At 36.0% G+C, this 15450-nt stretch overlaps 1 protein-coding gene across 1 annotated transcript in view; it reads right to left on the bottom strand.

Moving 5' to 3' along the window:
• uif (sushi, von Willebrand factor type A, EGF and pentraxin domain-containing protein uif) overlaps positions 1-15450 on the bottom strand; it is a 40034-nt gene that overhangs the window by 13969 nt on the left and 10615 nt on the right. Inside the window, exons 3-4 of the mRNA XM_064697466.1 lie at positions 9347-9497; positions 1254-1335 (exon numbers count right to left, since the gene is read on the bottom strand). Of these exons, the coding sequence (XP_064553536.1) occupies positions 1254-1335; positions 9347-9458 (194 nt within the window). The 5' untranslated portion in view covers positions 9459-9497. The remainder of the gene's footprint in view (positions 1-1253; positions 1336-9346; positions 9498-15450) is intronic.

Below are 15450 nucleotides of genomic sequence, written 5' to 3' on the forward strand. Positions count from 1 at the left end.
GAGTTCAGCACAGACGACACCTGACAACGCACTGCTTTTTGTTATACCGATTTATATAGGTAGTCCAAATTTATATGTATGTACATATATATTTGTTTTCATTTTGGCAAATCTATCGCCTTAACAATTTCGAGCTGTTTGTCGTTTGTTGAACTTGCGCTGAGGTAAAATATAATGAAACGCCAGCCGCATTTTAATTGCCATTGGACTGGGGCGAGGTCTTTGGCATGTAAATGACGTGGGCACATTAGAGAAGTAGCCACTGTAGTGGCTGCCAGTGTCAACGTGTGTAGCCTGTGCCGGGCATATGTAATTGCCAGTTAACACTTGACGGCGAAGAGAAATTGCGTAGGCCATTGACATTAGACTAGCCAAGTACACGACCAGCCAATATGCTTATTAATGTGCACACCGAAAAAAACTAAAATTCATTTCGGCTAACTTTCACCCCACATGCCCCGCGGTCAAGCCAAAACCGGCGATTCACACGCTTATTAAAAGCAAGCAGAAATTTTGAATCGATAAAAAAAGCTACGGCTTCAATCAAATCGAAACACTCTCAATTTCCGAGCCAAACCCAAAAAACAAAAAAAAAATAAAAACCCGAAAGCCAAAACAGAAAAGGTTTACGCTGCACGAGCTCTCAACTCGCGGAGCAGGTGGCTGGGCACTGAACGGACCACGGACCACTCGCAAGTATTTGGGTCAACAGTGGGTTAACACCCAGAAAACCGAATCAGGAATGTTTTGGGGCCGTGCGCCGGAAGCTTATTGACGACTTTCTTTTCGCTCGAACGCAGAGTGTGGAAAACAGAAAAATATTATGAATCATCGACCATCGAATTATGGCTTATCGATGCCCCGGCCAGTCGGCCCGGCCAGAAAAACAATTTCAAACTTGGCCAACACTGTTTGGGACGCAGCCCACTTTGGCATTGCCAGTTAACTGTCAGCGGAAATGCAATGCGGTGCTGTAACGGCAACTGCTGCAAGTACAAGCACATATACATACACACACACACACACACACATACATATTGAACAGCCAGTCAGGTAACTAGTCGCTAACTATCTTAGTATCTATCTATCAAGAAGAACAGGTAGCTGTGCTTATTGAAGCGTAGCTGCTCTGAGACACAGCGCAACAAGTTGTCTAAAACAGAAGTCCGAGCCCACAACTTCCTCTATATCTATATATGTACATATATATTCAAATTAACATCTGATTATGGTTATGCTATGGTTTTACTCACCTTCGACACAGTTCGGCGCTTTTCTCCCACGAATGTTTGATATTAAAATATTTATAACAATTTAAGCCGCGCAGTTCCCAGCCTGTAAATAACAACAAAAACAATCAAAAATTCGTATTAGACAAGGTCACAATTCATTTGGAAAACTGCAAGACAAACGCAGTGCAAATTTGAGTTTTATAAATAATTAGAAGCTTTTTTTTAGAAACTATACAATGGACAGCTGATATAATATAAAAATTGTATTTTCTTTAATTTGTTTAATTAAAAATTTTCTTATTTATCAATAGCATTATTAATTAGCTATAATTGTTATATATATATATTATATATTTTATTGAAATTATATCAAGATTTTATAGCCAAGCAAAATATAATTGACATATTTTTAGATAAATAATTATTTTTATAATTTTTTTAATTTTATCGCCATTTTCCATTGACCCAAACACATTTCTATGTTCATGAATGATATTTAAAATTTAAATGTGCAGTAATGATTATTCTTTACAAACTCATAAAAAGATATCAAAAGCTTAATTAAAACAAACTATAATCTAAATAGATTTGGTTTCTCTTCGTATTAGCTTCTTTATCCTCCACTTATCAGCAAACCAGTCTTGAATGCATATTCCATTGAAAAACCTCACGCATGCAGCTACTTGATACAACTCCTATCTGCGCTTGATAAAAGGAGAAATTACTTCCCATAACCGAACTCTTTGCATACCCCTCCGTTCGACATTAAATTCTACAACAACTTCTTCGGGCAGCTCTTGACATTTAATTCAGTTGCAGTTGGTTTCCCGCTGAGATCTCTAGCGTGACCCCAATCTAAGCGACTTGTTTTGCATAATTTAATTTCCACATCTCTGGCCGTGGCTTTCTATGCCATTGAGAGACATATGAGCTCTTAAGATTTAATTGCTTGTTCTGGAGACACAAGCATTTAATTGAGTTATTTACTCGGTCAGACTAAATACATACGTGTTGCATTAGAAGATAGCTGCTAAGACTTAAGTATGTAATTTTGATTTATTTTTTTTTAGCAAATTACAATTAATTATTTTGGCTCGTGGCGCTTTCATTTTCCTCAATCTAAATGCGTTGCGTTTTCCTGGTAAAATGGGAAAGTTGCTGCAACTTGTCGAGCCCGCCTTCTGTCGGCTTGATTGACAGCTTTCATTTGAAATCAAATCGACTTAAATATGCCACAAGGCGCGCGCAATGTTTATACGACGTTTCAAAATTGCAAAAAGCAAAACAAAAAAAAAAAGCAAAAGTATTTAAACAATTTTGCTGTGTGTTTGAAAACAGTCAACAAAAGTTGTCACTATTGTCGATGCCGGCTTTGCCTTTGGTGCCTTTTGGTGAGGCTGCGGCGAGCTCCGAAAGCTGTTACAGTTTTTCTTGCAGACTGACATGGGCTGACATAGCTCAGTGTGTTAGTTAGTTAGTTAGTTACCATTTGGCATGGACTTTCACGATTTCCGTGTCGCTGTAGTTGAAAAACTGCTGCGCAGAGTCCAAACGATGTGCTTAGATTACGAGGAAAGGATGTTGAAACATGTTATATCATTATTTATTCTCTGAACATTTCTACAATTTCCTATTGCCAAGAATCTCAACCGCAAACTAATATCAATTATTATTAATTTGTAAATAGTTGAATTTCAACAAAATAAATTGTTGTGGCTTGCTACCGCTTCGTTTTATTTATAATCTCATATACCGGGTCTCAAACCTTGATCTAATACCCTTGCCTGAGCTTTGACAGGGCGTAAATTTGAACATAATAACTAATTACCTTTGTTTTTTTGTGCTCAAATTTTTGTGCATTTGGCCAACTGACCTGACATAATAATGTCAAGCTTGAATGCGTTAAGACTAATGTACACCTTAATCATTTTAAACATATATTTTGAATTTATTTTTTTATTATTTTCCAAAGTATTATTACAAAGGTTCAAACATCGAAAAACGAAATGTTTTTTATAGACCGAACCTTTTTTTTTTACATATGAAAAGCCAAGGTTTGAACTGAAGAGCCTGGGTTAATGGATGTGATAAATAAAGTTCACGAACCGAACCTAAAGTCAGGGCGTTCCATTGAGCTATAAGCCGAAACAGCTACAATAAATTTTTGTTTTCACCTGTTTTACCTGTTAATTGCAGCACTTTTATTTGATCTCAATATTTTGTAAGCTTCTAATTCAGTTAGAAGCCCCAATCTGATTATGTTAATTTCGTCTGTCATGTCGGCAAATTACTTCAAATTCTTTACCAATTGTGCAGCTCTCATCTTGACTGCCCAGACAGCGTAAATTCTACTTTTTATATACATTTTTTTCTCGATTTTTTTTATTTTGCTTATTTAAGTGTTTACCGCTATTTGCCACAATTCCAATTTATTTATTTGTTGCCCATTTACCGCAGCAATTTTTATTTAATGTTAGCTGCGCTCCGTACGAACAAATACCCAAACGTAACCGTACGCTGTGCCACTTAGCAAGTGAAAAAAAAAAGGTAAATAAATAAAAAGTAGAACTGGAGAGGCGCAGACATTTGGATTCTTTGGTTCTTAGCACGCTTCAATTGAAATCAGTCGAACGGCAACGGAGACTTACGGAACGGTCAGCATAACAAACCTCATGTAATTGTTTTTAATGGCCAACTATTTGTCTCTCTCTCTACTCGACTCCCACTAAATGTGTGTGTGTGTGTCTGTGTGTGTATGTCGGTCTGTCCGTCAAGTAGCTGAAGTTTCTCTAGAAGCAATTTAAGCCACGTAACCAGCCAATGGCTTCGCAAAATTCCTTTACTCTTGGACTGGGTGCAGCAACAGCTGGACAAGGTTAGCCAGTTTCTCAGTTCTTTTAATTTTCTTTGTCAAACGTGTGTGTCTTATACTCTTCTAGAGGGTACTATTACTAAGTAAAGAAATATGTAAGACATAAAAGAAGACATCTATGAGCCCATGAGTAACATATATTCTTCTCAGTTTTAACAGCCGAGTCGATATAGACATGTCTGCCTGTCTGTTTCTATGAAACTATGTTGGAGTCGACCTGATCGGACTATTAAATCACATCCAATATCATAGTAATATCTTTATCAAACCCAGCACTTATTCATTATGCCCCTTAAATATGAGAACTAGCCTGGGACTACTAAAGCATACTGATCTATAGGAAGAAAAATGTCGAATAATTAGTTTCTGTATGGAAAACTTTTCTGTTCTTAAAGTTGTCTTAACCAAAGTCGTCAATTATGAGCTTCATTATTCTGCTCACATATTTTCAGGCCCCTAAGCCATTTGTCTACAAGAGTATTTAATCTTCGGGTTGCCATTCTTGCTCTTTTTTACTTGAGTTTGCACGGCTGTTGACTGCTTTATTGAATTGTGCCACATATTTGAAATGCTTGCCAGGAAGTTTTGTAAGCCATTTGCTATGCAAATTTGCTGCGTGACTTGATGTTTTGTTTTTTTATATACATATATATATATGTATATAGACGGCTTTTAAGCTCCGTATAGAAAATGTATGCAACTGCATTTTTTAGCCGTGCTCTAATTGCCAAAGCGGCAGCTGCTGAAAGAGCAGCCAGAGGCGAACATCTCTGCGCCTGCTGCTCTGATCATTGTCTATCATTTCAGGCTCAACACTCAGCGGAACGCTCTCTGACGAAATCTTGTGTGCACAATACAAATTAATAATGTGAGAATTTCTTACGTAAAACTCGATGCTTATACATACAGGCAGGTAGGTAGGTATCTGGTAGCGCCACATACTCTTAAGAAATATGTATTTAACCAGAAATGACAAGTTTTTTTTCATTTTGCCGAATCTTTGCACTTTATCAAATTAAAATTAACAAAGAGCTCTTTTAGTGATCTGAGACAGCTGAGACACTTGCACCAGTTTCTGAAATGCTTAAACTGTGAGAAATCTGCTTGGATTGGCTTTTGGTATTAATTTTAAAACAAGAAAACAATCGAATGGCCTTGCAAAAGTAGTTTAAGTAACTGGGAAAATATGTTTAGAACCCTTTTATAAACATGAAAAACATTATTTGGACAAGCAAAGCCCAGCTTCTATAAAAAAAAATGCTGTAACACAATCATTTTCAGACTCTAAATCTATAAAGTCATAAACTAGATTTCAAAAATGTCTAATTCAACAAGGTAATAATATGCCAAATGAGAGCTCATAAATAGCAATATAGGTTTTAATTCAACCTTTAAAAAAAAAAATTAAAAATAATTAATAAAATACTTATTTTTTAAGCAACTAAGTACACTTCGCCAACTCTTAAGCACACAAAACATTTAGATTTAACCTATTTATTTAATTATGTGCTATTAACCCAAAAAATATCTTTTTGATGTCCATGTCTGTTGTCCTATTTGGAAATTCACTTTGGCAATTTAATTACCAGCATAGTTTTTCATGTTTTATTATTGTTATTTTGTTGTTGTTGTTGCCTGTTCTTTTGTGTTGTTGCTTTGCCGAAACAAGAAAGTGAAAATCAAGTTGCGGGCACGCATAAGTTTCACAAGTGCAATAAATCTTCTTGTGCCCCTTTTCATTAGCCTCTTTTTTTATGCATTTCTTTGGCTCGGCAAAGCGAATTTATCTTTGCCACATTATCTACAAGAGATCTTTCATTGCGTAGAAAGCGGAATTGCAAGAACACATATATCTTGTAATTCTGTAATTCTAGCTGTATTATTTGGCTTTTTTGCAGCTGTGGATTACAGACAGGTAATACGAGTGCCTTAACTTTGATTTTGCTAGCTGTCAATGGCCGTTGCCCAAACGTTCATTAAACCTCAGGGTCTAACGTAAAGTTCATTTAACTTTTCGCACATTTTGTGCTCTGGCCAGTGCTCATCTTTAACTCGCTCCCTCGCTCTCTCTCTCTCTCTCCCTCTCCCTCTCTCCCATTCTCTGTCTATCTTTTCCTCATTCACTGACTAGCTTTACCTTTCGCACACAGTTCACACAGAAGTCAGTCAACTAGAAAAGTGTTGACTTCCATAAACCACCGACAAATTTGTTTGAGCACACGCGCATTTTACGCTTCATGATTTGCTAAAATGTTGAATTTTGAAAATCATAAATAATATCACCCCACCATAGCACACATATGTGTTATAAGACCCTAATCAGAGTGTCATATATCACTTGGATTGTGCGTGCTGACCCAGAAACATGTTCAAAATGCTGCATTTTTCAACAAGCAGCTCACGAAAAGAACTTGATTTAATTAGCTTTTTCAAGAAGAAGATGATGATGATGATGATGATGCTCTTGGCATTTACTCAAGCGTGTCCAAAACTTTGTGGAACTTAGAAGTCGTCGCATAGTTCTTGTTGTTGTTGTTGTAGCCTACTTATGCGTTTCGTTACGTTTCTAGGTAAGATTGCGAGTTGTTTGCTTAGCTCGTCTGTCTGTTTATCAATTTGAGGCATTTACAGTTAGACGTGAGTTGGTTGAATGACGGTTAATGAATACAAACTTTGGTGTGGCTCAAGTTAATATAACACATGCCCTCTATCCCAGTTAACTATAAATGATATATGGTACATTTCTTCATTTGGGTTAATATCGAAGAAAACGTCATGCATTATAAACAGAGCAAAGCCTGATTGAAAGGTCAGCTCTTATAGGAAAACATGATTATGATGTGATGTGATTATTAGTATTAAATGTGGGATACAGTTCACAAAAATGAGTGACATTTTTTTTTTCATAATTAATGTAAAAAAATTATTTTATAATTAGCTATATATTTTGAAAAATATTTTTAACATTTCATAAAAATATTCAAAATACATAAATAAAACAAAAATGCTATGAAGAGTGCAGAAATATTATTGTGCATTGTATAATATCATATATATATTTTTACATATAATGAGGTGTCACATTAGGCTGCTAGCAATTGAGCACTGCATCTAATGTAATCGTTAAAAACGCCCATATACTAATTTATATTGTAGGCCACACGAAAAGCCATCAATAAAAGTAATGCTTAAACTAAATAACTGCAATAAAAACAACAACAACTGCATGAAACGCCAACAGTTTGGCCTATTTTTGCACAACTGCACCTAAAACAAGTCAAACTCACACACACACACATATGCACAAGCACACATACGGCTGCAGAAGTGGTGCCTGGCATATGAATCAAAAACATAGCCAACGTAACATGAAAATATCAAAAGACTTAGGCAACGAACTTGTTTTGGCCGCCGTGCAGTTGGCGGCTCCGTTGGCAGGTGCTTGCATGTGTGTGTATGTATGTATATGTGAGTGCATATAAAAGTGTTAATAAGCACAGCAACTGCAGCTAGTTAATATGAGGCAGCTACAGCTATTCCAACAACAACAACAACAACAGCAACAGCTAAAAGCAGTGGCATGCTAGGTAGACTGGGACTGGGACTGGGACTGGAGTCGGGCAACAGGAGAAGGAGGCGGCGCACCGATCGCCAAGTTAGTCAGTCAGTCAGGCAAACTTGGCTTGGTATTAAACAACCGTTAAGAAATCTTGTTTCGAAGCGCGTTAACGTTTTTTTCTACGCTCGAAACTTGTCTCGCCTTCCATATGCGGCCATGGAGAGTACTCATACGAGTATATACATCTAATATATATATATGTATATATAATCTTTGTCAGAGTTCTTGCGCTGTAACTTTGTGCTGTCATAGCCATGGCATGGCGGGCATTCTTTGTATTATCGCCCAGTGGGGCAACAACAGCAACCAGTTTGGCATATGTTATAACCGTTATCATTGCCAGTTGTAGGTGGCCATCGAGTGAAAGGCAACAGCGCCAAATGTTGACTGCTGATTGCAGGCCGCATAGAATGATTGATTAGCTAGTTCAGCATTTCCGTCAGCTCGACTTTTTTCAAAATTTTTCGCCTGTTCTGGCCAAAATGTAGCGGTTCAACCCGTTTGGCAGGCTTTGGCTACTTTTGAGTCGATTTGCCATTAACGATAACGTCGCACTTGCATTTTAATGGCCAAAGTGTGCGTGATATTTATGAAAGGAGCTTAGAGCTGTGGCCTAATGATGGCCAAGAAAAACATTTCCTATCCTAGGGCCTGAAATAGCTTAGCAACTAATGAAAATAATTATTAGCTGCTGAGCCTAAGAGAGGCTTCTTTTCACTGTTAACAAAGAATGATCGACAATTTTCTTGTAGAAGAAAACTGATTATCATAATTTCATTCATTTATTTTTCCAGTCCAGACAAAGAATTCATTTGCTTATAAACAGCATAAAATTCGTATTGATGTATGTAATTATTATGGAAAACAAGCATTAAAGGTCTTTAATAGCCTCAGAAGAAGATTTCCTCTGGTTCAATCGGATTAATTGATGAGTGATGATGTGGTGGAAAAAGATTTCTCTGCCTCAAAGGTTAATTTGTATGAATGGAGGAAAACACTTAATGAAGTATGAATAACTATTGATAGACTCTGCGAGCCAGTTGCCACAAGAAGTTAATAAATAAAAAGCTAACCCCAACGAATGTCTCTATTACAAAATCTGTCTTAAAGCTTCCTATTAAGAAATGCTTGATTTAGTTTGAATTTAATAAACTTTGCCAAATTTTATTCTCGCTTGCAACCTTGCTTAACAGCAAATGATATGCTTAAAGAGCTTTTAAATTAAATGTTTGTTTTAAATAAATGCTCTGGTAGCAATTAAATATATAATTAGAAGTTAGCTTAAAAATCAAAGCAACGCATTTAATTACAGTTTAACAAAGATTTTAACTGCGGCTAAATGCGCGGCAGGCACACACAAACACACAGCCAAAAGCCAATTAAGTCGACGGAAATCAAAGACAATTTGCCCGGCCCATTGGCAAAAGCCAATTCAACATCCGCTTTGACTATATAGGAATATATATATATATATATATATAGATTTAATGCATGTAATTACATTTATTTTCGCTTTGATTTATGCGCAAGTTTTTGGACACACCTGCAGCGGCCACGCACGTGCCTTTTCGAATTGTTTAAGTGCAGCTTAAATTGGAAATTCAAGTTGAATGCGAAACTTACCATTTGGACACGAAAACGCCTCGTCCGCTGTGGTTGTGTGTAGCAGCACCACCAGCAGCAACGACAGCAAAGCGGCCAGCCAATGCGAATTGGCTGCCGTCGACTTGATCATGTTGCCGATTTAATGCCAATTAAAGTTGAATGGGGCAGCCTGCAAGAAAAATACCAGAAACATTAAGTCAAGTTTGAGAATTTATTTCTAAATACAATAAATAGCAAGAAATGAGTGTAAAAAGTAATACAAAAGTAATAATAGGCCGCGCCCAATTCTATAAAAATATTTGCCAAAACTGGTTGGCTTATTTCGATTCTCCAAAAAGAATCGCATATTATTTGAGCTCAGATTCTTTTAACCATTTTTGTATGTGTTTAGCCGTTTAGCAATTTTATCGCATCTGTAAATTTGAGTGCAGCACGTGTTTTGTGGCTTTGAAAAACTTTGTGAATGCGGCTTAGAAAGTTTCTGCGCCAAAAAAACCACAGAATTCAACACAAACAAGCTTTGCATATATTTCACACAGTGACTAAATCCCGAGGCCGCCGTCATGCAATAAATTTAACTAATGGGGGGTTAATCGCTTTTAGTAGCGTGAAATTGCGGATCGGTGTTTCTTCTTTTGCGATCTGAGCTATGTGGGTTTGGAAATAAAACAACAAATATCCAATGACCAAATCTAAAATTTAAACTGATGAAAGCTAAATAATAGATGATAATTTATGAATATAAGTGATGAGTTCTAATTAGGTAAATGGGTAAAGAATCTTATACATCGATTCTCCATTTATTAGCATGCATTCTTAAAGTGCTTGCTTACCCTTGTAGAGGGTATTATAACTTTGTCATGAAATGTGTAACGCATAGAAGAAGTCATCTCCGACCCCATTAAGTATGTATATTTTAGATCCGTCTGTCCGTTTGTCTGTTTCTATGCGAAATAGTCTCTCAGTTTTAAAGCTATCGTCTCCAAACTTTGCATATTTCCATCCTTTTGTTGCAGGCAGTACATATGTCGACCGGATCGAATCAATATATATATATAGCTGCCATAGAAGGGTTATTTTTTCATCAACCTCAGCATTTAAGAGCTTCACTATTATCATATATTTTCATAAGAAAGGGTATTGAATCTTCGGGGTGTCATAAATATCCTTACTTTCTCGTTATTTTATATAAATATTCCAAAGAGATTTCGTTAAATTTTCAAGCTGCTTGATAAATGTCAAGATTCAACTTTAATCAATTTAATAAATAATCCACAACAAAAGTTAGCTTCGCCCAAATCTTAACTTTTAAGCTTTCCAGACGCCCATTTTGATTACCCTTTCTCAAGTTGTTACGCGCCCAAAAAAGAAAAAAAACTTGACTTCATATTTATACAATCGTTTTTATATCTCCGCCTCTTACACTTCACATATAAAGTTTAAGGCTCTTTGCATTGTTGCCATAAGTCCCAAGTGCTTGTCTGTCTGAACTTTGTAGTTCACTTTTGTCTCATTGTTAAATGCCCGGGCACATACAGTGTGTTCGTGTGTATGTGTGTTTGTGTGTGCCTTTTCATTCATACGCTATGCAAAGTAAGTCATACAGTCTGGCGTTTGTGTTGCTCTGAAAGCCGAGATCGAGGCGCAAGGTTGCCGTTATTGTCAAGCAATTATAACTAACTAACACATTATGCATACATATTTGTTGTTTATATTATATTTTTAGTTTACACGCGCATAGTTTAACTGGTTTTTGGGTGCTGTTTGTGCTTGGGAAAGGTGCTTTTTAACTTAGGTGGTAAAAATGTGCAGAGCTGAAACTGAGGATTTTAATTTGAGGGAATTTAACGGAATTTAAATATCAGTTGACAAATGTCTGTCAGTTTGTTTAGTCTTGAAAACATTGTAATTTCACTTTTATAGCTATTAAAACATAATTTTCGATTCGTAAAAATCACTTTTTATGACGCTGCCCAAAACAAGTTTGTTGGCCAAGTCTTTTGTAATGTTTTTTTTTTTTCGTTTTGGTTTGCTTACAATGATATTTTCGTTGCAGCTGTTAAGCTTGACGTATCTGATACTCCCTAGACCAGCCCATTAACAACTTCCGCAAACAAAATCTCCACACACAGACACACTCACGCACACACACACAGACACTTGCTGCTGGCAATCTCAAATCTCAGCTTAAAACTTAGTCAAACGCGAAGGTTGTACAGCTTCGCACCTTGCACATGTTTCATTTGCGACTGGAGAGAGACACACACTCACACATTTACAATGCTTATTAGATAACTTTGATTAATGCACGCGAGAGTCTGAAACTTAAGCCAAGAGCCATTCAAAGCGGCTTACAGTGTCGGTGGCGTCGGCGGCTTTTTTTATTGAAAGCCAAATTAATTTGCAAGTAAGCGCAGCAAACACCACACGCACCACACGACATCAGCCAAGATTCAACAGCTTTCAAAGTTAATTAACGAAAAAAAAAATTAGTTTTTCCCGCACTTGTAGCGCAAATAATACAAGCAAAAGGGCGGCGGCCGCTTCTTAATTGCCTGCATTATGCAACGCGCATAATTTTTCCTTTTATGCATATTTTAGCGCGCACTTTTTTGTTGAATTATTTTAATCCCTTTTTTGCATTTTTAAGTCAAATTGAGAGCGTAAAGTTTGAATAATACAATATATATATATATAAATATATATATATAAATATATAATAACCAGTATAAAAATAAATCAAAAAGATCGATTACCTTATAAAATAATTCAAAATTTCGATGTTTCCTACTAAGTTAACACTAAGGAGCTTATCTACATTAAATAATATTATTAATATATGTATATAAATAATTATAATTTAAATGTTCTTCCTTCAAAAATCAAAATGCTTTCTTTAATATGAAGAAATATATCAAATGCTTATTTCAATATTTATAACTCTTTATTGATAGTTCTCTATTTTCTTTTAAGGTGCAAGCATTTCTTTTTTGTTCTAAAGTGCTAGCATGACCTTTAATCTTTCACTAACAGGGAATAAAAGGGCGAGAAAGAGAAGGCATTAAAGAAATTACAATTTATTCTAATATTCCTGTGTCAGCCAAGTGCTTTCTTATAAGAGATTCCTCTTTTACATTTAGGTGCAAGCATAGCCTTTTATTTAATCTTTACATTTCGTTCTGCTCTAAAGTTATTGTGTGTTATTTAACCTCTTATTAACAGGGCATCTGCAAGTCAAATACCTAATTAAAAGGCAGTTTTCATATTTATTTTAATGTGCAAGCAAACTCTTTCTTCATTTAATTACAGAGCATATAAGGACGAGATTATTTCTTAATATTTTTCTCAATTTATAATTCAAAATTCAAATTTTTTTAAATTATAATATTTTTATTTAAAACAAAAGTGCCAGCATACCTCTTTCACCTTTAAGTTACAGGGCATACAAAAATCATTTAAAATCCTATTTCGCTGCGGTGCAGCTGTGTAGCCACCCAAACCACATTTTTGTGAGCCAGCAGCCGGCAACTGTTGCCAATGTTGTTGCTGCAATTAGCTGGCTATGCGGTTTGGCCCAGAAAGCAACTTGCTGCCAAACATTAGCAGCCAGCAAACTGGCTGCAGCTGCTGTTGTTGTTGCTGTTTTTGCTGTTGTTGCTGTTGTCTATGTTGTATGTTATTTATTTTGCTGAACAGCACAAATATTTGCGTGCGTGTGTGTGTGTGTGGGTGATGGCTGCCATTGTTTAGTTTGCGGCAAGGCGCCAATAAGTGTAGACCGCGGCAACAGTTTGTTTATAAAAGACATGTGTATTTACTTTGCGGCTGAATGAAGGCTTAGACGGTGTCAATTTGGGGGCGTGGGCCGATCGGGCATGGCCACAAAAAAGTGCATAGTCATTAGCTAAGCTGAGTATTGTGTATTAAGTGAATGTTTTTTCAACACTGACATCAATTTGTGCTGATGAGTCAAAGTCACATTTTTTTTTAATGGGACATGTTATGATAAAAGCTTAATTTAATCAAAAACGAGAAAGAAGTGCTATCTTCGGCACACCGAAGATTTAATACCCTTGCAGACCCAACCTTTTCAAAATGCTCATAGTGCTTTGCCCGTATCTAAGAAGCACAGGGAAAATAGTTAATGCCGAGTATGGTTAAGATATCTTGAAAAACAAAACAGGTTTCCATACAACAACTTAATTTTCGACCGATCGTTCCTATGGCAGCTATATGATATAGTTGCCCGATGTGAATAAGATTTTGCATAAGTGGAGGGAGCATAGTAAAACTAATAAATGCCGAGTTTGGTCAATATATCTTGAAAAACAAAAAAATTCCATACAACAGCATAATTTTCGACTGATCGTTCCTATGGCAGCTATATGATATAGTTGTCCGATCTTAATAGAATTTTGCATATATATGGGGACCGTAGTAAAACTAATAAATACCGAGTTTGGTTAAGATATCTTGAAACACATAAAAAATTTCTATACAAAAACTTAATTTTCGACCGATCTTTCCTATGGCAGCTATATGATATAGTGGTCCGATCTTAATAGGATTTTGCATATATATGGGGAGCCTAGTAAAACTAATAAATACCGAGTTTGGTCAAGATATCTTGAAAAACATAAAAATGTTCCATACAAAAACTTAATTTTCGACCGATCGTTCCTATGGCAGCTATATGATATAGTTGTCCGATCTTAATAGGATTTTGCATATATATGGGAAGCGTAGTAAAACTAATAAATACAAAGTTTAGTCAAGATAACTTTATAAACAAAAATGTTTTTCATACAAGAACCTACTTTTCGACCGATCGTTCCTATGGCAGCTATATGATATAGTGGTCCGATCCAGCTGGTTTTGACATATGAGCTGCGTGCAACAGAAAGAGGGAATTCTGCAAAGTTTCATAAAGATAGCTTTAAAACTGAGAGACTAGTTCGCATAGAAACAGACAGACGGACAGACGGACAGACGGACATGGCTATATCAACTCGGCTGTTGATACTGATCAAGAATATATATACTTTATGGGGTCGGAGATGTCTCCTTCTATGCGTTACACATTTCACGACAAAATTATAATACCCTCTGCAAGGGTATAATGAAATATACCTGATACCTTTGATTTTTGATTATTCATCACTTAATTCTAAATTCATTTTTTTTAACTTCTATTAAGCTAAATTCAATTCTCAGCACCTAAAACGAAACGGCAAACACCGCTAACTGAGCTTAACTGTAGTTTCCGCTCATTTAATACCAATTCGATGACTAATTGAATTACTCTATCATGTTCCGCAAACTCTTGAGACTTTTTGCCTGCCCTGTGGTCATACAATTAGACGTCAGTTAGAAGTCAACACCCCGACAGAAATATTTTGCTTATATAATCATAGCTAATGAGCGCAACCCGTAAGCATGAACCGAAATCAAAGCACGAACTATGCCAACGGGCAAAACAATGGCCAAAATATTGTCTGGATAGTGGTAAAAATCTCAAATTTCAGACAGAGGATCGCATCATCCAGTCTCTGACTCAATGTGCATTTTTAAAAGGCGCTTAACCAACTGCAATATGCAATATGCAAATATCAGCTGTCGTATGCATACTAATAAATAATCGAAAAGCTAATACGTATTTAGCATGTTAATAAAGCGCCGGGCGAGAGTGAAAGGTTTCGTACAGTTTGTCTTTCGTTTAAAGCCTTTTGCCATAGCTTTGATTATGTATCTATAAAGTTGATTATGCGCCAATTGATTTGGCAATGTTCAGCAAAATTTACATGAAAATGGACGGTATGGGAAATTTAAACTAAAATTATACAATATTAGTTGTAGCTTGTTCGTAATCAGCGTGCCTGACACCCATTTAAAGCTATTTATTAAAGCGTTTTAATCAACAATCGAATGAAAGCTATTATAAAGAGATGCTTATCACAATACATTGCGTCAGGTGATCCGATCAGGTCCTACTGAAAGTTTTATACATTTAAAGTAGTTTTATATAGAAAAACAAAAGTCTGCAAGCCCAACCAAAATATTGGGTGGATCGGTTCATAATTTGAATCCTTTCAAAGAAATCTATGATGATTCACGTTTAGTTT

This window comes from Drosophila montana, unplaced genomic scaffold (assembly GCF_035044405.1).
Source record: "Drosophila montana isolate Dmon_TW-CO22-7 unplaced genomic scaffold, ASM3504440v1 contig_402_1, whole genome shotgun sequence".
Lineage (NCBI taxonomy): Eukaryota > Metazoa > Arthropoda > Insecta > Diptera > Drosophilidae > Drosophila > Drosophila montana.